The 23,373-nt window shown below is 39.4% G+C and overlaps 1 protein-coding gene across 1 annotated transcript in view; it reads right to left on the reverse strand.

Annotated features, from left to right (window-relative positions):
- Positions 1–9,340: 9,340 nt before the first annotated feature.
- mlycd (malonyl-CoA decarboxylase) overlaps positions 9,341–23,373 on the reverse strand; it is a 57,005-nt gene continuing 42,972 nt past the window's right edge. Inside the window, exon 5 of the mRNA XM_073070319.1 lies at positions 9,341–12,687. Within this exon, the coding sequence (XP_072926420.1) occupies positions 12,154–12,687 (534 nt within the window). The 3' untranslated portion in view covers positions 9,341–12,153. The remainder of the gene's footprint in view (positions 12,688–23,373) is intronic.

Consider the following 23,373-nt stretch of genomic DNA (forward strand, 5'->3'; position numbering starts at 1 on the left):
ACTGTGGTCTTCCAGTTAGGAAGTCGAGAATCAGATTACAGAGAGAGGTACAGAGGCCCAGGTTCTGCAACTTCTCAATCAGGATTGTGGGACTGATGGTATTAAATGCTGAACTATAGTCGATGAACAGCATCCTGACTTAGGTGTTTGTGCTGTCTAAGTGGTCTAAAGCTGTATGGACAGCCATTGAGATTGCGTCTGCCATTGACCTATTGTGGCGACAGGCAAATTGCTGTGGATGCAGGTCCTTTGCTGAGGCAGGAGTACAGTCTAGCCATAACCAACCTCTCAAAGCATTTCATCACTGTCGATGTGAGTGCTACCAGGTGATAGTCATTAAGGCAGGCCACATTATTCTTCTTTGGCACTGGTATAATTGTTGCCTTTTTGAGGCAAGTGGGAACTTCTGCCCGTAGCAGTGAGAGGTTGAAAATGTCCTTGAATACTCCTGCTAGTTGGTTGGCACAGGTTTTCAGAGCCTTACCAGGTAGTCCATCGGGACCTTCTGCCTTGCGAGGGTTCACTCTCTTTAAAGACAGTCTAACATCGGCCTCTGAGACAGAGATCACAGGGTCATCAGGTGTAGCAGGGACCTTCACATCTGTAGTTGTGTTCTCCCTTTCAAAGCGTGTATAGAAGGTGTTGATTTCATCTGGTAGTGAAGCATTGCTGCCATTCATGCTATTGGGGTTCGCTTTGTAGAAAGTAATGTCTTGCAAACCCTGCTAGAGTTGCCATGCATCTGATATTGCCTCCAACCTCATTCAAAATTGTCTCTTCACCCTTGAAATAGCCCTCCACAAATCATACCTGGTTTTCTGCTACAGGCCTGGGTCGCCAGACTTGAATGCCACAGATCTAGCCTTCAGCAGACAACGTACCTCCTGGTTCATTCACGGTTTCTGGTTTCGGAATGTACAGCAAGTGTCTGTAGGCACACACTCATCCACACAGGTTTTTAATGAAGTCGGTAACAACTGCAGCATACTCATTCAGGTTTGAAGATGAATCTCTGAATACAGTCCAGTCCACCAATTCAAAGCAGTCCTGTAGGCACTCCTGTGCTTCCCTTGTCCATACCTTCTTGGTTCTCACTACTGGTGTTGCAGTCTTCAGTCTCTGGCTGTACTCAGGGAGTAGAAGTACAGTCAGGTGATCAGACTTCCCGAAGTGAGGGAGTGGAATAGCACGGTAGGCATTCTTGATGGTGGTGTAGCAATGGTCCAGTGTGTTGTTTCCTCTAGTATTGCAAGTGATCTGTTGATGGCAATTGCTTAGCGATTTTTTCGGACTAGCCTTGTTAAAATCTCCCAAGACGATGGTGAAGGCGTTAGGGTGCGCTGTTTCGTGCATGTTGATCCCATTGCTCAGATCATCTAAGGCCTGCCCGACATTGGCCTGAGGTGGAATGTAAACTGCTACCAGAATGACCCCAGAGAACTCCCGTGGTAGGTAAAAAGGACGACACTTTACTGCTAGATATTCCAGGTCTAGTGAGCAGAATTGACACAGCACTGTCAATGCAGCATTTGTGCACCAAGAAGAGTTGCTCATGAGGCATACTCCTCCACCTCTGCTTTTGAGAGACTCTATAGATCTATCCTGGCGGTGTATAGTAAACCCATCGATCTGAATCGCTGCATCCAGTACAGAAGGGGTTAACCAGGATTCCGTGAAATAAAGGACACACGCGGTCCTAATGTCCCTCTGATTCAGCATTCTAGCTCTGAGATCATCAATTTTATTTATATTCACCATCAAGATCGACATCAAACCTTGGAGGAAGTTGGAAGGATCTTGGAGGAAGATCTTGATCACTTGAAAGGCTGCACATTCACCATCAAGATCGACAGTATAGGGAGTTTAAAACCCTGTTTCCTAAAACACACTTGTAATCCTGATCTTCACCCACACTTCCTCCAAGGTTTTCTCAGTGGCGATCCACTTTCTCCGCAGGCGAACTGGCTCACAAAATGGCGGATGCGTCGGCAGAGAGGCCAACCCCAAAATGGTGCTGGGCCTTCTTCTTCACCAGCAAGGGGAGAAAGCCCGCGCGCGGGAAGAGACTTTTGTAATGCACCTCTGACGTCATTTCCACCCGGAGAGGGCGGGAACAGAACTGCGTAAAAGCCAGTGCCGCGAAGTTTGAATAAACTAGTCTCGAGTGCAACTTACAGACTACGTGTCGTTATTTCTAGCTCTGTGTGTAGCACATCGCTACACGGGAATATTTAATTGTATCCATTGAGAGTTCTGCTGCTACTCAAGTCGCCCCTTGGCGGACCCAGAAGTCTGATCCTGATTCTGAAAAAAGGATTGCAAGGGACAACATTGTTCATCTGAAAGATCAGAATATGTGAAGAGTAGGGAAGGATCTTAAAGCAGCAGCAACTCTGTGGACCCTATACAAATTACAGGGGAGGAGATGTTTGCTGTCCTGAAGCAAGTTAGCATGGATAAACCCCCAGAGCCTGGCAAGGTGTTCCCTCGGAGCCTGTGGGAGGCAAGTGCAGAAATTGCCGGAACCCTAGCAGAGATATTTAAATCATCCTTAGTGACAGGTGAGTTACCAGAGGATTAGAGGATAGCCAATGTTGTTCAGCTGTTCAAGAAAGGCACTAAAAATTATCTAGTAAATTATAGGCTGGTGAGGCTAACTTCAACAGTGGGAAACTTATTGGAAGGTATTCTAGTACCTTATTGGATAATAATTCTTATTGGATATATTAGTACTTGGATAGACATGGACTGATTAAGGATAGTGAGCTTGGCTTAGTGCATGGTAGGTCATGTCTAACCAATCTTATAGAGTTTTTCAAGGAAGTTACCAGAAAAGTGGATGAAGGCAAGGCAGTGGATGTTGTCTGCATGGGTTTTAGCAAGGCACCTGACAAGGTCCTACATAGGAGGTTGGTAAAGAAAAACAAAAAGAAAACCTTAACAGATGCTTTACACAGATCTAACGCCTCTTCCGAGCCAAAGCCTCTTTTGATCCAAAGCCTGTCGCTTCTATTCTCCCTACTGGCCTACTCCTGTACAATGGGCGCTCCACTTAACCCTTCTGTACTTTTATTTAGTTGGTAGAGCTCTGTCAATGCCGTTGATAGGCCACCTACAGTGGACAAACGCTCTCGAACTCCCTTTTTAAATAACTGCTGCCGACCTGTGGGAAAAATCCCTCTTGGTAGAGCTCTGTTGACGCCGCTGATAGGCCACGTACAATGGTTTAGTGGTTTGAATTAGCAGTTTAACCCAGATAAATGTGAGGTTTTGCATCACAGTAGGGCAAATGAAAGGAGACAGCACACTGTTAAGGATCTTGCCCTCGCTGAGCAGAGAAAACTTGGGATCCAAGTACATAGCTCCTTGAAAATTACTACACAGGTCGATAAGGTGGTTAAAAAGATTATGGAATGCTAGCTTTTATTAGTTGAGACCATTGAGTTCAAAAGTCAGGAAGTTATATTGCAATTTTATAAAACTCTACATCAGGCCACATCTAGAGTATTGCATACAGTTCTTTCCTCCTCACTATAGGAGGGATGTTGAGCCTTTGGAAAGAATGCTACCTGGCTTGGAGAGCATGTGCTAACATGAGAGGCTGGATAACCTTGGGTTGTTTCCTCTGGAGCATCAGAGGCCAGGGGAGATCTGACAGAGGTTTACAAGGTTATGAGAGGCATAAATAGAGTGGACAGAGAGATCTGTTTCCCAGGGTTGAAATGTCTAATACCAGAGGGCATGCATTGAAGGTGACAGGTGGTATGTTCAAGGGGGATGTGAGGGTTAAGTTTTTTATTCTGAGAGTTGTGGATGTCTGGAATATGTTGCCTGGTGTGGTGGTAGAGGTATAATAACTCTTGGTATTAGATGCTTTTAAGAGACATTTGGATAGGCACATGGATGTAAGAAAGATGGAGGGATATGAACATGGTGCAGGAGTTTGGATGTTTTTGATTTGCTTTTTAGCTTGTTCAGGACAACTTCCTAAGTTCATCATTCTAGTTCCAGGAAAGTAAGGTGCTGGGGTGGCAAGATTGAGAAGGACAGTAAGGTTGTTGAAATCCAATTCACTACAAGAGCACATAATCAATGGAATTAAGACACTGAGATGGTTTTACTGTGATTTGCGTTGTCTGTCACAGGCTGATTAAGGGTGGAGTTGGGAGGAGCAGATTAATAAGCCGTTCAGTGTGACCTGACAGAATAAGAAGTACTAATGCTATTTGGTGACTTTAACAATCCTAACAACAACTGAAATAATATAAAGATGTGTAGCTAAGGTGGGAGTAGATCCAGGGTATCTCTCCAGGCCAGAATGCTTTTATATATGGCAAAAAGTGTCTGCAGTGATAGAAAATGGGAAATAACTACCATGGTGTGGTAGGTTCATCGTGAAAATAGTAAACATACGGGAATAAAAGAAACTGCATAAACAAAAAATAGAGCTAGAAATAGAGTTTTCCTGCACTACATCGACGACTGCATTAGAATTGCATCCTGCACCCTTGCAGAGCTTATCGACTTGATAAACTTCACCTCCACCTTCCACCCTGCCCTCAAATTTACCTGGTCCATTTCTGACACCTCCCTCACCTTCCTCAAACTTTATGTCTCTATCTCTGGAGACAGGTTATCTACTGATGTCTATTATAAACCAAGGACTCTTACAGCTACCTGGAATATACCACTTCCCACCCTGTTAATTGTAAAAATGCCATCTCCTTTTTTCAATTCCTCCATCTCCTCCACATCTGCTCTCAGGACAAGGTTTTTCATTCCAGCACATAATTCTCTGGAACTTCTGCCATCTTCAACGGGATCCCACCACCAAGCACACCTTTCCATGGCCCCCACTTTCTGCTTTCCACAGGGATCACTCCCATGTGATTCCCTTGTCCATTCGTCCCTCCCCACTGATCTCCCTCCTGGCACTTATCCTTGCAAGTGGAACAAGTGCTACACCTCCTCCCTCACCACCATTCAGGACCCCAAATGGTCCTTCCAGGTGAGGTAACACTTCACCTGTGAATCTGTTGGAGTCATATACAGTGTCCGGTGCTCCTGGTGTGGCCTCCTGTATATCAGCAAGACCCGACGTAGATTGGGAGACTGCTTCACAGAGCACTTACGCTACATCTCCTAGTGGTCATCCATTTTAAATTCACTTCCCATTCCCATTCCAATAAGTCCGTCCATGGCCTTTTCTACTGTCATGATGAGGCCACATTCAGGCTGGAGAAATAACACGTTATATTCCGTCTGGGTAGCCTCCAAACTGATGGCATGAACATTGATTTCTTGAACTTCTGGTAAAGACACCCCACCCCCACCCTTCATATTCTCCATCTCTTTTTCCCTCTCTCACCTCATCTCCTTCCCTGCCCATTGGCTCCCTTTTCTTTCTTCCATGGCCTTCTGTCCTTCTCCAGCCCTGTATCTCTTTCACCAATCAACTTCTCAGCTCTTTACTTCACCCCTCCGCCTCCCAGTTTCATGTATCACCTTGTGTTTCTCCCTCCCCTCCTTCCACCTTTTAAATCTACTCTTCATCTTTTTTTTTCTCCAGTCCTGCTGACGGGTCTCGGCCCAAAACGCCGACTGTACTCTTTTCTATAGATGCTGCCTGGCCTGTCAAGTTCCCCAGCATTTTGTGTGTGTTGCTAGAAATAGAGTTAAAAATTCTTAGTACAGAAACAGGCCCTTTGATACAACTCATCCATGCCCATCAAAATGCTTACCTATGTTAATCTGATTTGCCTGTGTTTGTACAGTATTTCCTGTCTATGTACCTATCCAAATATCTTTTAACATTGTAATTGCACCTGCGTCTATCACCTCCTGTCAGTTTGCACTCACTCACTGTCCTCTGTGTGACTAACTTGTCCCTCAGGTTCAACGTGAGAAGGAAAAAAAACTTAAAAGGGAACTACGTCCTCTAGGTTTATACCCCCCTTATTGGGGAAGAAAACTGTTTATCTATCTTATCTATGCCCCTCATAACTTTAAAAACTTCACTCCAGGAGAAAACAGCCCCGACCTTTCCAACTTCTCTTTATAACTAAAGCCCTCTAGCTTAGGCAACATTTCTGTGAATCTTTTATTTGTTTATTGAGATACAGTGCAGAATAGGCCCTTTGAGCTATGATATCCAGCAACCTCCGATTTAACGCTAACCTAATCACAGGACAATTTACAATGACAAATTAATCTACCAACCAGTACATCTTTGGATTATGAGAGGAAACCGGAGCACCCGAAGGAAACCCACATGGTCACAGGGAGAACATACAAACTCCTTGCAGACAGCGGTGGCAATTGAACCTAGCTCTCTAGTATTGTAAAGCATTGCACTAACTGCTATGCTACTGTGCAGTCCCTGACTAGTTTTCAGCCCCCACTCTACATCCTTCCTATAACACATTGACCAGTATTGCACACAATATACTTATGATGATCAAAGGAGCTGGGCGACAGTACATAAGACCATGAGACATAGGAGCAGAATTAGGCCATTCAGCCCATTGAATCTGCTCCGCCATTCATTCATGGGCTGATCCCAGATCCCATTCAACCCCATACAACTACCTTCTTGCCATATCCTTTGATGCTATGACCAATCAGGAAACAATCAATTTCCATCTTAAATATACTTACGGACTTGGCCTCTACCGCAGTCTGTGGCAGAGCATTCCACAGATTAACCACTTTCTGGCTAAAAAAAAGTTCCTTCTTACCTCTTTTATAAAGGATCACCCCTCAATTTTGAGGCTGTGTCCTCTAGTTCTGGATACCCCCACCATAGGAAACCTATCCACCCTATCTAGTCCTTTCAACATTCAGTAGGTTTCAATGAGATCCCCATGCATTCTTCTAAATTCCAATGAGTACAAGCCCAAAGATGCCAAAAGCTCCTCATATGTTAACCCCTTCATGCCCAGAATCATCCTCATGAACCTCCTCTGGTCTCTGTCCAATGACAACACATCCATCCTTTCTGAGATATGGAGCCCAAAATTGTTGACAATACTCCAGGTGCGGCCTGACTAGCGTCTTATAAAGCTCAGCATTATCTCCTTGCTTTTATCTTCTATTCCCCATTAAATAAATGCCAGTATTACATTTGCCCTCTTTCCACAGACTCAACCTATAAATTAACCTTCTAGGAGTCTTGCACGAGGACTCCTAAGTCCCTCTGCACCTCTGATGTTTGAACCTTCTCCCCATTTAGATAATAGTCCACACTATTGTTCCTTATTGCCCATTCTTATAATTTGTCAAAACCTACTGTAATCGCATTGCTTCCTCAGCACTACCTACCCTTCCACCTATCTTCGTATCATCCACAAACTTTGTCACAAAGCCATCAATTCTACTTATCTAAATCATTGACAAACAATGTAAAAAGTAGCAGTTCCAATACTGACCCCTGAAGAATACCACTAGTCACCAACAGGCAACCAGAAAAGGCTCATTTTAGTCGCACTCGCTGCCTCCTGCCTGTTAGCCATTCCACTAACCATTCCAGTATCTTTCTTGTAATGCCATAGGATTTTATCTTGTCAAGCAGCCTCGTGAAGTACCTTATCAAACACCTTCTGAAGATCCAAATAAATGACATCCACTGCCTCTCCTTTGTTTATCCTGCTTGTTACTTCCTCGAAGAACTCTAACAGATTTTCAGTCAAGATTTCCCTTCACAGAAACCATGCTGACTTTTGATTTATTTTATTGTTAGTCTCCAAGTACCTCAAAACCGCATCCTTAATAGTAGATTCCAATACTTTCCCAGTCGCTGAGGTTAGACTAACTGGTCTATAATTTCCTTTCTTTTGCCTTCCTCCCTTCTTAAAGAGTGGAGTGCCATTTGCAATCTTCCGGGACCATGCCAGAATCAAGTGATTCTTATAAGATCATGACCAATGGACGTGTTATCTTTTCAACAACCTTTCTCAGGACTCTGGGATGTAGTCAGTCTGGTCCTAGTGACTTATCCACCTTAAGACCTTTAAGTTTACCTAGCCCTTCTTCCTTTGTAATAGCAATGGCACTCACTCCTGTTCCCCGACACTGACAGACCTCTGGCACACTGCTAGCGTCTTCCATAGTGAAGACAGGTGCAAAGTACCCATTATGTTCATCTGCTATTTCTCTGTCCCCCATTACTACCTCACCAGCATCACTTTCGAGTAGTCCAATATCAACTCTCATCTCCCTTTTAATTTTTATATAACTGAAAAAAACCTTTGGTATCCTCCTTTATATTATTGGCTAGTGTGCCTTCATATTTCATCTTTTCCTTTAATTTTTTAGTAGCCTTTTGTTGAATTTTAAAAGCTTCCCAATCATTCAACTTCCCATTCACTTTTGCTACCTTACATGCCCTTTCCTTGGCTTTTATGCAGTCCTTAACTTCATTTGTCAGCCATGTTTGCCTACCCCATGAAGAACAGTTATTAAAAGTGCGAGTATCATTAATATCTTCACCTTAAATCCATCTCAAGGAACCATTTCAGAATTACTACCTTGTCTATGCACAAATATGTAAATGATAGCCAAATTTGACCTAGTAAACGGTTGCATCAACCAGTTCAGATTGAATTTGCAACCACACTGATGACATCCAATGAGAATACACAAATTGTTCATTGAAAGAATTAACAGATTCTTTTTACAAAATTATCAGAGACACTAGTAAATTTGGCCTGAAATGATTAATGTTTACTCCCCTCAAAGTATAAATTGCAACAATTAAATCTTAAGGAGTGGAATTCATTTAAAAACCTACATGTGGCAAATAAGTCACCTATTTACCTTTTTTAAGTTTCCATTTATTACCAAAGTATAACAGCTGATGTAGGTTAACCTATATTAGGTATGCCAAATACGTCTTGATCATACAAATACTTTGCTAACCCCTGTGCAATACTAGATAGTCATTTATCACTTCACTTATGCATGGTCTTGTCAAATCAAGCCCATTCCAATGCTGAATTTCAGGCTAAATTTGTTCTCTTGGCATCTTTGAACAATAAAACCTGTATAGTTAGCATGACACATGGTCATCATCTGTGAGCTGAACAAATGGATATACTTTAGCAGCAGGTAAAACAGGTTATTAAATTATTGTTTTGTCAACTTTCTTGAAGGTTCTTTCTATCCATTCATTCCAGAATAATTTCAAAGGAAGAGAGGGCAGCCCTCATTATTTCACTGATAGACAATCTTCACGTATCCCTGAAAAGTCTATGGCACATTCAAAATTACGAACAATTCAATCATGCATAATCCACCCACACCTGTATTCCCACATTTTTACTAGTTAATAGAAGTAGCCCAGTTGTACAGATTTAGATCAACAATTTTCATTTATTGATAGAAACCGGGAACTTTCTGGTTTTGATACATTCTATAGTACAATTTCTATTGATACATTCTATTGTATATTTTCCATTGATGGATTGCATGAATAGATCTTAATTTCTTTTATAAGTTCATTTTTCTTAACTTCATATTAATGTAATTTCAGAATGGATGTTTTGTGAATTACAAAAAGACAAAATTACATTTTGTATTTTTAATACTGTAATTTAATTAAATTACATCTAAGTAAGTGTTCAAAAAGTGACACATTGATGTGCATAGCATTTTTTTAAAATATCAAATTGCATTTTATTGCATCCATAAATGTTACATTATCTGCAAATTATGTTTAATTATTTTCCTCATTTCGTGGATTTTGACCTTGTTGAACTAGACAGAATTCTAGTAAACCTAATGGCACTTAGCTGTATGTGTTCAGATATACCATTTTAAAAGAACCTCCAGATAAAAATCTAATTAAAAGTAAATGAAGGCAATAAAACTAAATAGAGAATGTTAATTGCAGTTCAACAGTTTCCTTTAAACTAGTTATTGAATAGTTTCACTGTTACTAATTCTGCTAGGGGTCATGTATGTTCAATGCAATTTCTCTAAATGGATTTCTTTAAGGTGCATATTGTCTCTTCCTTAGTTAGATGATTTTTTATTGCTCAGCTAGCAGTTCTTTAAACATTTTAACTTTAGTCAGCTAAAATCAATTTTCAAATTGATATTAATGCCAAGACAAATATAAAAAAACTTCCACACATTTGCTCTGTTAGCCATAATATATTAGAATATTACATTTTCTATTCTCTGCTGAAATCCTTTGATTTTGTTCGTGACGGGGAAGTGCCAAGAATTTTCACCTTCCCAGATAGAACTCTTGCTGGGTGTCAGTTATAACAAGTCAGTTTTCATCTTTATTAACAACAGGGATCAATGCATTTTTACTTGTTCTTGTTTTCTGGGTATTATAAAGGTTCGTAAGTTAAAATTATAGACACACTGAATAAAAGACGATTTTACATGGGTGATCTCATTACCTTGGAGTACTTCACTGTTCAAAAGGACTTCACTGATTTTAGTCAATGGTTTTATGTAGAAGTGAATGACATCAACTATGTCCAATCAATTATCCTTAATTGGAAGCATCTGAAAACCAGATTTTTTAAAATTTAAATTCACACTTCTTTCATTTTCTTTTAGATTGTACAATTAATCATCCAGTTACTAGGTGATGGATGTTTCTACCCAAAAGCAAATAAGTGTGCGATAAGGCACTATGCTTGCCTCATTTCAGGTGCAGGTTTGTTGGAGTTTGCTTCCATGGTGATTGCTATGCTGCAAGATTTTTGTAGTTTGTTGGCAGAATTATGGGGGATGAATGGAACAGCTCACAGCTGGCCTTCAACTTTCTAACAATAATTTGCAGTCACACATCTGTATGTCAGAGAATGAAGAAAGGTATGAGGACTAATTCTAAAATTAGGCGATCGATAGTATTCCAATGTCATTATTTTTGATGATTGTCACTGCTTTAATTTTTTAAAAAAATTTTTGAACAATATTCTTAGTACACACTGTTGTTTTTCCTCAAAAGCTCAACTGAATTCAAATAAATATTAGGTGACTTTTAGCTTAGGTTATACCAGTCATAAAATGCACAAAGTTTCTGTCTGCCATTTTTGGAATTAGTAGGGCAAATTGTCCACTGTTAGCACAATAGGGAGAGGATTAGGTCCAAATTTCTGCAATCTTCAAATAATATTTAACTAGAAACTCACTCAAAGTCTACTGGAAGGGTCAATAGCATTCTGGACATTATTTCATCAGAACAGCTAAGTTTTATTCTGTAAGTCAAGATAGTAAACTGCTAAGTTTCAACACTTTTTTTTTGCTTTAGTACAAAGACAATTAGCCTGATATATATGCTGACTTTCATCAAGAACTGGACAATGTGTTGGTACCTATGGTCTATAGCACATAATTCAATGATAAAAAGGGTAATTATGAAATATTATCCTAGCTACAACATCCAAAAAGGATCTAAATTTAATGTTATAGAGGAGTTGACCCATTTAAGGAACTGCCAATAAGTGCAAGTTTGGAACGTGGACCGCTAACCTAACCGGTAACACAAATAACTAAAATGGACAGGATGATCCTAGTGAACTTACAAGCAATTCACTATTTGAAGCAATTATTTATAATGGTAGTCTGTTGCCAAGGTGGAGTTTTCAGTAGTAGGATACAAAAGCATTTGAGTGCCGTTACCATCACAAATACTTTTGTGTGGGAATTGACTTTGTTTAGATTAGCTAAAAGATTGCAAAATGCTAAACATCAGCTAGTCAGCATTGAAAGCTTTTTAGCTGTGAAGAAGAACACTGAAGCCCTAAAGAAAATAATGATACTTTCCTCTCAGATTATTGGGCTTTACAAAGTTGAAAAGTTATACAGATGCCTATAAAACAAGGAAGGATATTCTAATCCAGCTGTGTCAAAAGAACATGTTGGTTGTCATTGTCTTAAGTGTTGAAGAAAAATCTAATTTTTTCATATGTCTAACTTAAAATTCAGTTAGAGAATTACCAGCCAATAATATTTATCATTCTCATTAAATCATTATGTACTTTAAATGATATACTATCAACAAAGCAAATAAATAAAATTGCCTTCACCACCATGAATTTTCCATAATTACAATTTGCTTTATTTAAACACTTATAAGCAATACTGTACTGGTTTCTCCTTTCTTGGAGAAGAAGTGCATTGCCCAGTAAAGCTCTAAAGCTTACTGAATTTCTGAAATTGAGCTACAAGACTCAAGACCTGCTCAGATGCTTCAATATGTCTTGTCCTCAAGTACTGGGCACTGTTATAATTAGTATCTTCCAGGAAATAACGATAATTAGCCATAATTCCAGAGGATGACGAAATGCCACGAGGGCTTGTGTCAGCCAACCAGTTTAACCGCCACATCACAGCACCATTTTGAAGATGAAAGTTGGCTACTTGATTAAGAGCAGCCCCACGATGTTTTTCTCCGTACAAGTACCAGGCACAAAGTCTCATAAGTGGCAGCTCCAGAACTTGAACAAGTTTTTTGGACTTCACCCACTCATTGCTGATAAGCAAACTCTTAAGTTTTTCTAATACAGGGTCTCCAATAATTTCCTGGATTTCTTTACACTCAGCTTGTGTAAGGATCCTGTATGTAGTTCCTTCCTTCATTTGGTCACTGATGATTGCAATTAACCATTTTGTGAAGCCAGGAATAGGCGACAGACTGGAAAACTGCTTCATGTGAGGAAACTCGCCCTGAAAATTAGATTAAAAAAATGAATGCCAAAGCCACTACACATTTCAAATATAATCAGTAGTGATATTACTCCGGCCTGCTACGCCAAGTTTCGTCTGCTCCTCTTTTTTTTTTATCCCATTGTTCCTTAAAAGTTTAATCTGCATAATACTCAATGTGATAAAACTGCCTGCATTATGAAAGTAGCAATTCCAAATAAATGTTACATACTACAATGCACATTGTCCGAAAACCAGATAAAAAGGTGCTGCAGTTAGACTAATTATAAAGAACTGTGCTTTTCAGAACATGACATGAACCATAAGCAAAAAGGTAGTTCCTCAAGTCATTCAGTAAGGTCACAGTTAAATCCACTTACAATGGTTTTGTTGCTGCCCAAAACTATAGTAATCTTCACCTGAATATTTTTACCTATCGAGCAGCTACAGCCCTGGCAGTTGAGAATTATAAAGAATTACAAATGAATAAAAGCATTTCTTCTCTATGTCTGAGACAACTTCACCTTGTTCTAGACCCTGTACACGAAATTGGATTTAACCTATTTTTGCAGTGCTGCATTTTATCCTAACAGCACTTCACCCAAAAATTTGTGAAATCTGGATAACCTTTTTTTTAGAAATCATTATTGTGATTTATTTTCTTTAAGTAGTAATCAAACTGACCTGCACAACCAAGGAGGCTCCTGCTAGGTCATTCACACGCTGTTTCATGGCAAGCCTCAGACTCCAAGGGGATTAAAGAAATAAGAATGGGAGTCAGGTCTTGGCAACCTCATAGATGACAAACTGATTGTGGAAGTGGGGGTGTGTGCGCAAAAGAATGTTGTAATATGTGGAGTGGACGGGTCTGTAGATAGTGGCAGGTTCGTAGATCCACATTTCCTTCGCCAATATAAGGAACCAATCATGCCATGAGTATCTCTCAGCCACGGTGGAAAGTGGCAACTTTGAGCTACAGATCAAGGCATCACTGAACTGGAGATTCACAGATGCTTGATCTCACTTAGGTTGCTGACAAAGTTTTAATATATTAGAATGGCTGGGGTCGGGGCCCTATAACATACATAAAAAATTCTATAGTTTGGATTATATATGATTCTTTACATTCATCCAGAAGTGTGTGTGTATTACTGAGAGTTAAAAATGGAGCTCTTTTGATCCAATCTCCATTTGTATGTTGTTAATGAGCGCTGCATGCATTGATGATGTTATAATATGCACAAACAGACTTGATACATGTCACTGGAGTTGAGTGAATTACAATGTCCAATTTCCTAAAGAGCATCAGCATGATGCATCAACACATGCAAAACAGATTTTTGAATGACTTTCACGTTAAGAAGGGTGCAAATGCATTAAAAAAAAACAATTATCAAGCAGTACCTGTCTCTCCACAATCTACCATGTCAGTCTCTCAGAATCTTGTAAATTTTGATGAGTTAATCTCTTATTCATCGAAACTTCCATGGCTCAGAAATTCAATTGCATACCATTTTGTTCAGCATTAAGACATATACACATTTTAGTTTACCTACAGTGACCACAATGATCCTGCGTGTCATTTACTTAGCAATACAGCGTGGAGTAGGCCCTTCGAACAGCACAGCCTTGACAATTCTGATTTAACCCTAACCTAATCAGGGGATAATTTACAATGATCAATTAATCTATCCAGTATGTCATTGGACTGTGGGAGGAAACTGCAGAACCCAGGAAAAACCGACATATTCCACAGGGAGGGTATACGCACTCCTTAGAGGAAGCTGGAGCTGTATTCTGAACTCTGACACCCCAAGCTGTAATAGCATTGCATTAACTGCTAAGCTTCTGTGGCACCTTTCAAACCATTCTGGCTGCTTTGTTGGAGTGAATCAAGTTTGCATACCCTAATCAAGCAGAGGATGACATTTTTTTGTCCAAAACTTGTTTTAGAGAATTGCAAGGGAAGTTAGAAAAGCCAAAGTCTTCCAAGGTAAGTGAAAACTGGGGAATGTTGTTGACTCTTGAAAATGTTCCTTGTTCTGTACAATGTTTTTGATCCAGGTTTTAGTCTATTTGTCATTACTGATGAAATGGACAATGTGAGGCTTGTAGTTTCAAAGAATCCTTTCTAGTCCCCTATATTGAGACTTCAAAGGGACTTTAAAGGATAAACAGGTGCTGCCATTTGTGTGACCTGTTTTTCATAAAATTTTGACAGACATGACGTGGGGCAATATTCAACAGCAAAATAAGTTACTGAGTGATGTTGACTTTAAAGTTCTAGTATCCACCCAGATAATCAAGTTGAACTGCACATCTGTGAAACTTGTTTGGTAGCTTGGCAATCAGACTGGGGGATAATGCACTGGGTATGAGAACCACCGCAAAGGCACCCAGGCAGAGCCTGCAAGTTCGCAAAAGTATACCAATCCATGCTTTAGTCTTGTTATCTCCTTTCACTGATAGTTGTACGAAGTGAGCCGCTGGGGTCAGGTCATAGGAAATCTTCTCTCTGGAGAAGGTAATGCCAAATGTTTTAGTGGCCAGGCTCTATGCAAGTTGGAATCTGGTTAGACCATAAGACACAGGAGCAGAATTAAGCCATTCAGCCCATCGAGTCTGCTCTGGCATTTCAATATGGCTGATTTGTTATCCCTCTCAACCCCATTCTCCTGACTTCTCCATGTAACCTTTGGCACCTTGATTAATCAAGACCTATCAACCTCCACCTTAATGACTTGGCCTACACAGCAGTCTGTGGCAATAAATTCCATAGATTCATCACCCTCTGGTGGCGATAAATAAGTTTTTCCTCAAGTGGCTCTAAATGGATGTCCTACTTAGGCTGGGGCTGTACCCTCTGAACTCAGACTCACCCACAGGAAACATCCTCTCCATATCCACTCTATTTAGGCCTTTCAATATTCGATAGATTTCAATGAGATTCTCCCCTACTCCCATTCTTTTAAACTCCAGTGAGTACAGGCCCAAAGCCATCAAACACTCCTTATATGTTATCCCTTTCATTCCTGGGATCATTCTCATAAACCTGCTCTCGACCCTATATATGCTAGCACATCTTTTCTTAGATAAGGGGCCCAAAGCTGTTAACAACACTCCAAGTGCTGACCCACACCTTATAAAGCCCCAGCATTACATACTTGCTTTTAATTTCTAGTCCTCTCAAAATGAATGCTAACATTCCACTTGCCTTCCTTACCACTGATCCAATCTGCAAATTAATCTGTAGGGAAACCTGCATGAGGACACCCAAGCTGCTCTCATCTCTGAGTTTTGTATTTTCTTCTCATTTAGACAACAGTCCATGCCTTTATTTCTTCTGCCAAAGTGCATGATCGTACACTCCTTTACACTATATTCCATCTGCCATTTCTTTGCCCATTCCTGCAATCTGTCTAAGCCTTTCTGCAGACAACCTGATTCCTCTGGGTACCCTCCACCTATCTTCCTATTGTTCGTAAACTTGGCCACAAATACATCAATTCTTCCATCCAAATCCATGACAGAAAATGGGAAAAGAAGTGGTCCCAACACTGACTTCTGCAGCACACCAGCAGCCAATAGAACAGGCCCCCTTTAATCCCACTAAGTTCTAAGAAATACTGCAAGGTCACAACTCTCTCACAAATTACCCTGTTAAATATAATACTACTTTAATGGCATAGTATAATTAGCATCATTAAATTGGAGAGCAAACATCAAGAAATACTACCCCAGTGTAAAGCCCCAGAGGACGCAGTCAGTCAACCTGAAAATGACTGATTTATTTCTAAGCCAAGAAAGGACATTGGTGCAGGTGGTGCCTGATCTACTGATAACCACATTTTGTTTTATTTCAGATTTGCTGCTCATTCTGCTTATTTCTATTCCCTATTTTCTGCCCTTAAACAAAACTAAATTGCAGTCTTGTTTTATCATTTATGCTGATCTTTCTTTTTGCAATCTAACATTCTTCTATCAAGGGACTAAGCAAATAACTTTCCAGATGGCATCTGCTATTGGCAAACAGATGAACCGCTTGGAATAATTTTTTGCTTTCTTTACAGGGCACTTTTTCCTTCAGCTTTCATTGCTCTCTTCATTTAAAGTAACTGAAATGAGGTTTGTGACTCAATCACTATTTGGTGATACTTTATCTGTATATTTAGTAAAGTGTGATGTATTTTTTTATACTTACTTTTCAAGCCTAACAAAAGGGTAGAGTTATAAACTAAGCAAAATAGATTTCACAGCTTTTCAGTTTTTTTTTTATTTGGGGTTTATCATACTTCATGCATACAGTTACAACTGAGTAGAGGTGATACATGTGCTGAATTAAAATAGGGGAGAGAATCTCGCTGCAAAATCTATGTCTGATGTACAGCAGAGCTCCAAAAAGTCAGAAACTGCTGAATGAAAGATGGCAAACTAATGGAGAGGATAGTAGAATCAGCATTTATATTAATTATATCTTTGCTCATAAGTATCCAATGTTGAACTACAAGAAAAAAGCCTACTGGTATGTAGTTTAAACTATATTGTGTAAGTATCAGCAAGGCATACAAAGTTAAGATTTATATAAAGAATGGCCATTTTCATTACTATAGGATAACATTATAAATAATGTATTATAAGATTCTAGTTGAATTTATTTTCATTGCATTTTAAATGCAATGACAAAAGATCTCTACGGCATTAATTTAATGGATTAGCCATGGAAAAGATATGTGCATTATACATATACAGGCAAGAAATAGTCTTCATATTGGTACAATCTTATCTATTAAATAATGTACTAATTCAACCATTCTGATATAATCTAACAGTGCAAGTGATATTGATAGCAATCAGCATCAAAGTCTTTAAAAGTGGAAGACATAGGATTTTAGGTGTTCATTTAAGTAGCACAGAGTGGCATTGAAAAGTAATTCCCAGAATGGGGCGATAGTGAAGGAAAGACAGCTTCCTAAGGTAGAGGAAAAATAAGTGGGATTTCAGAACAAGAACAATGATGTGTGTGGGCTTTGTTGCTGCCTTTGGCTACTAACCAACTACAAAGCAGCCACTGTAAAAGTACAGTCATCACTGAATGGAGGTGAGCTTCTACAATTGCTTCTATTCTAAAATGAAAACACCGGAATTCAAGCAGAAAATCACTAATGTAGTGCATTGTTGGAATTGTCTTCATTCTTACTTACTACCCATTATGCCATTGATGCTTAGGGCAGCGACGAAGGTCCTTCATCTGTCTGTATAGAAGGGTTCTTCATTGCTGCTTCCGTAACAATTATTTTTGACCAGTCAGGGTTATTAGCCCTGAGCTGAACCTCCTAACCTGGAAGACCAATGGACCACTCTTAGTCTGGCCTCTACACTTTGATCTGTTTGGCATGGGTGATCCTACCAAGAGTCAAAGCACAAGGCCCTGACTCCAAGCAACAAACAGTTGCAAGAAAAATTTTGTGAATCCTTTGCTATTACCTGTTTTTCTGCATTAATTACTCATAAAACGTGATCTGATCTTCATCTAAGTCACAATAATAGACACGCTACGCCCAGTGAATGTTATCCAGGCTTTCTGTGTTTTGGATATGGACTACAGATTTTTTTTCAGTCTTAATAGATTTATATTCTGTGTTTTTCACCCAATTTGTCTTGATTTTTTTGTGCAGGGAGGGGAGATTTGGGTGTTGATGATCATGATGCCTTTCTTTTCTTTCTTGGTTTCATGGCTACCCAGCGAAGAAATTCAGAGTTGCATACTTTGATAATAAATGACCCTTCGAAACACAATATGCCTAAACTAATAACACACAAACAATTGTACTTTTCCTGTCTTCATTGAACACATTGCTTAATCATTCACAGTCCAGGCTGGAAGAAGTCTGTGAACCTTTATCTTTAATAACAGGTAGGACCTCCTTTAGCAGCAATAACCTCCACCAAACATTTCCTGTAGTTGCTGATCAGACTTGCACAATAACTAGAAGGAATTTTAGACCATTCCTCCATACAAAACTGTATCAGTTCATCAATATTTCTGGGATACCTTGCATAAACAACCCTCTTCAGGTCATGCCACAGAATCACAATTGGGTAAAGATCTGGACTCTGACCTGGCCTCTCCAAAACACAAATTTTCTTCTTTTTAAACTATTCTGTTGTCGATTTACTCTTGTGTTTCGGATCATTATCTTGTTGCATCACCCAACTTCTATTAAGCTTCAGGTGATGGACCGCTTCCCTGACATTCTCATGTAAAATGTCTTGATACAATTTTGAATTCATTGTTCCCTCAACAATTGCAAGCTATCCACGCCCTGAGGCAGCAAAGCAGCTCCAAACTATGGTGCTCCTTCCACGATGCTTCACAGTTGGGATGAGGTTTTGGTGTTGGTGTGAAGTGCCCTATAGTGGTGTGCATTTCTGCTCAAAAGTTCAGCTTTTGTCTCATCTGTCCACAGAACATTGTCCCAGAAGCTTTATGGACATCCAGGTGGCCTTTTGCAAACTTGAGATGTGCGGCAATGCTTTTTTTTTGAGGGAAGAGCAGTGGTTTCCTCATTGGTGTCCTTCCATGAACACTATCTTTTTCCAGTGTTTTTCTTATAGTGGTCACATGAACATAGATTTTAGCAAGTTCTAGAGATTTCTGCAGGTCTTTTGCTGTTACCCTTGAGTTATTTTTCACCTCCTTCAGCATTGCACATTGTGCTCTTGGTGTGAATCTTTGCAGGCCACTCCTAGGGAGAGTACAACAGTACTGAGTTGCCTCCATTTGCAGACATTTTCTCTTACTGTGGACTGATGAACACTCAGGTCTTTCAAAATGCTTTTCTAGCCTTTTCCAGCTTCATGCATCTCCACAATTCTTCTAAGGTCCTCTGAAAATTGTTTTGATTAAGGCGCAGTGCATATAAACAGATCTTTCTTGAGAAGAGCAGGCTCTATCAGTAACCTGACTGTCATTTTTTTAATATAGGACAGGGCACCTCTACAACCCACATCTCCAATCTCATCTCCTTGATTTCAACACCTGAATCCAAGAGCTTTTGTGGAAGGCATTACCCCTGAAGTTCAAATACATTTTTGAATCTAGAGTGTGGTTGGTTAAATGGTGTACTCAGTATTGACAAGAAGTAGTACAATTGTTTGTGTGTTATTAGTTTAGGCATATTGTTTGCCTATTATTGTGACTTGGATGAAGATAAGATGGCATTTTATGAGTAAATAATGCAGAAAACCAGGTAATTGCAAACTTTTTCTTGCAACTGTTGCTCTCTGGGTCATTGAAGCACAAAAGCCTCCAAGCCCTTTTGCAAGGTTGTGTCCTTTTGCAGGAATTTTCCTTTTCAGCTGTATGAAAAGCCAAAGGCATCATTTTAAAAGTACTGGACAGAGGATATCCCATGTGTTGCAGCCAGTAAGTATTGTTCAACCACCATCAAAAGACACCATCATCTTCCTGTCTGTGGGAATTTGTTGGGGTGAAAATTATCTGCTACACTTACTCTATCACAATATCTACAACTCAAAATAGCTCAGTAATTGTAAAGATTCAAGAGGTATTGAGTCCATGGAAGGTTTGATATCAATATAAATCCTGCTTCCTTTCATTTTTACTTTGGTTTAGTTTGCAGCAAAGGATTTGTGGGGGACTAATTTCCATTTTCAGCATTTACTTAATAGACCATAGGCAGATTGATCACATCCATTGTCTAAAGGAGATTATTTACACTGGGCCTCATATACATTAATGGGGATAAACCTGAGAAAGAAGCTCTCACTCACCACTTTGGTGTGTATTGGTTGCCGACTTCATTGACTTGTATCTAAAGCTAAACATCCTGAAAAGTAAGTCTAGATTTAACATGCTAAGGCTATAATGTGACAGGATATGAACAATAAAACAGATGATGATGTAACTGGTACCTGGGCAGACCTGTACTCAGCTTTACTGCCTCCCAAATCTGTCAAATTTTAAAGTGTTTCTGAGTGAACACTCAGCTTCCTGTGACAGAGCTCCACGTAGATCTGTTCAGTGGTGATGAGGGCTTTACCCATGATGGTCTGGCCCATATCTGCTACTTTTTGTAGGCGTTTCCATACAAGGGCACTGGTGTTTACATACCAGACTGTGACACAACCAGTTAATATACACTTCACCACACATCTATAGAAGCTTGTTAAAGTTTTAGATTCAGCCTGTCACCTTTGCAAATTTCTAAGTAGAGGTGCTGTCAAGCTTTCTTCATAATGGCACTTATGTATTGGATCCAGGAAAGATCCTCCAAAATGATTACAGCTAGGAATTTAAAATTGCTGACTCTTTCCACTCTAATCCCCCAATAAGAACTGGCCTATGAACCGGCAGTTTCTCCCTCCAGAAGTCAATATTCATCTCCTTGGTCTTGCTGACAGTGAGAAAGAGGTGGTTGCTGTGGCATCAATCAGCCAGGTTTTCAAACTCCCTCCTATATGTTGATTTGGCACTACCTTTGATTCAGCCAATGGCAGTGGGAAACAGCATGTGAAGGCAGAAGATGACATTGCAGTTATTGGCTAGACAACACAAGAAACTGAATCAATCCTTCACATATGAATAATTTAACATAATCATTTTCACAATTTTCCATCAAGGCTTCCATCAATGCACTTGGTAACTTGGTAACTGTATGAGCAACATCAAAGTTTGAAGTTCAGATAATTGTAGTCAGCAAGTGTACAGTTTACACAAAAATTACTTTCCCTCCTGTGGTTGCTTAGAAGTAGAATTTGAAGTTCAATGTACTTTACTGTAATAGAAGGAAAATAGGGATTAGGCTAGAGAATGCTAAGGAAAGGCACTAAATTAATCATTAAAGAAATGGATATTGAGTATCTAAAAAAATGAGAAATTGTAAGATATGAGAAGCAAATTCCAAGAGGTCAGCTAAAGTGACTGACAATGCAGAAAAGGAAAATGTATATTGAAAGAGTAAATTCCAACAATATGTTGAAAAGAACCACAGCAAATAGAAATTTAAAATTGCCAAGAACTCAGTAAAAAAGCTGATCTTAATATATATATATATGTGTGTGTGTGTGTGTGTGTGTGTGTGTGTGTGTGTGTGTGATTTTTAATTAATTTTCCCCCCTCACACACAGTTCATTTGTTCGTTACATGCCATGTCATAGGATGCGGGCGATCATGGTCTTTCCATGATCATGATTGTTGTTGGCAAATTTTTCTATAGAAGATTCCATTGCCTTCTTCTGAGCAGCATCTTCACAAGACATGTGATCCCTGATCCCACCCATTACCAATAGTCTTCAGAGATTGTCTGCCTGGCATCAGTGGTCACATAACGAGAACTTGTGATATGCACCAGCGGCTCATATGACCATCCATCACCTGCTCCCATGGCTTCTTGTGACCCTGATCAGGGGAGCTAAGCAGGTGCTACGCCTTGCCCAAGAGTGACCTACTGGCTAGCGGAGGGAAGGAGTACCTTACATCGCCTTTGGTAGAGATGTAGCTCCACTCTGCCACCCAACAGATACAAGTTAAAACTGGAGGCTACATTAGCAGTGCAGTGATACAAGCTAAACACTTGGTAATGTGAAGATGTCAATCATCCTGTTAACAGGTAGTAGAATAATAATATTGAGACTGCTGGTGAATGCAAGTCAATTGACAACTTGGCTTGAGTATCAAAATTGAAATTCAATGCTGGTTAGTTTGAAAAGCACATGTACACAGACTGAGCCACTGTATAAACCTTCACTTGAATAAACAAGGGCGTCGTGCTACTGGGACAGATTATTTTATGTTACCTTAGCAACTTTGAAAAATTATGCAAAAATTAATCTCAACATATGTATTATCATATGTTATGTGTACTACTACACTTTACACCCTGGTTTGAAGATGATGTATACAATCATATACATTATAAGGCTATAGATTATAATATAGTTAAATGACAATAAACTTGACTATTATAGATGTATCTAATTTCTTGTATTAATTTATTTTGATCCTTTCATTAAAAGTAAATTTCTAAGTAGATGTCTTCCACTAGAAAGAATAATTACTGTGTTTCATATGATTGGGAAAATAGCATATGATTGAGCATCAATCCACACTAGTGAAGGGGGTCATTAATTTCGTCAGAACTGATAGCCTCAGAGAGCTGAGAGGTGCAGATGAAGTGAGAAATGGAAACAGCACAGAGGGAAAACAAGGTTATTTTGTTCTAAACCTTTGCTCTACCAGAACTAGCACTACTGACTGATAACAGACTTACAAAAAAAAATTGAAAATAATTTTTTTTTTCAGCACTGACAACTCCAGTCTTCATGCAAAATAAAAGCAGACTACTTCAGTGAAATTAAGTTAGCACAAAACAAAATCAGTTTAGGGAAGAAGCAGTGACAAGCCAGTGGAAACATGGGTCTGAAATAATACATACTATACTGTTTGAGTGAAAATTAATTGAGAAAGATCAATTTATCTTTTACTCTCCACAGTTTAAATTCTGAACTCCATCTACAATCCAGTATATTACAAGTGATAAATAGATAAATTTTATAACATACTTTTAGGGTAACATATAAAAGAATGGCCATCAGTGATAGTTAGGAACATCGAAACAATGTATAATCTATTCTGCAGTTATCAGACATGTTTTGCAGCAAGCTAAGCTCACTTATTGACATTGA

Source organism: Hemitrygon akajei, chromosome 17 (assembly GCF_048418815.1).
Source record: "Hemitrygon akajei chromosome 17, sHemAka1.3, whole genome shotgun sequence".
Classification (NCBI taxonomy): domain Eukaryota; kingdom Metazoa; phylum Chordata; class Chondrichthyes; order Myliobatiformes; family Dasyatidae; genus Hemitrygon; species Hemitrygon akajei.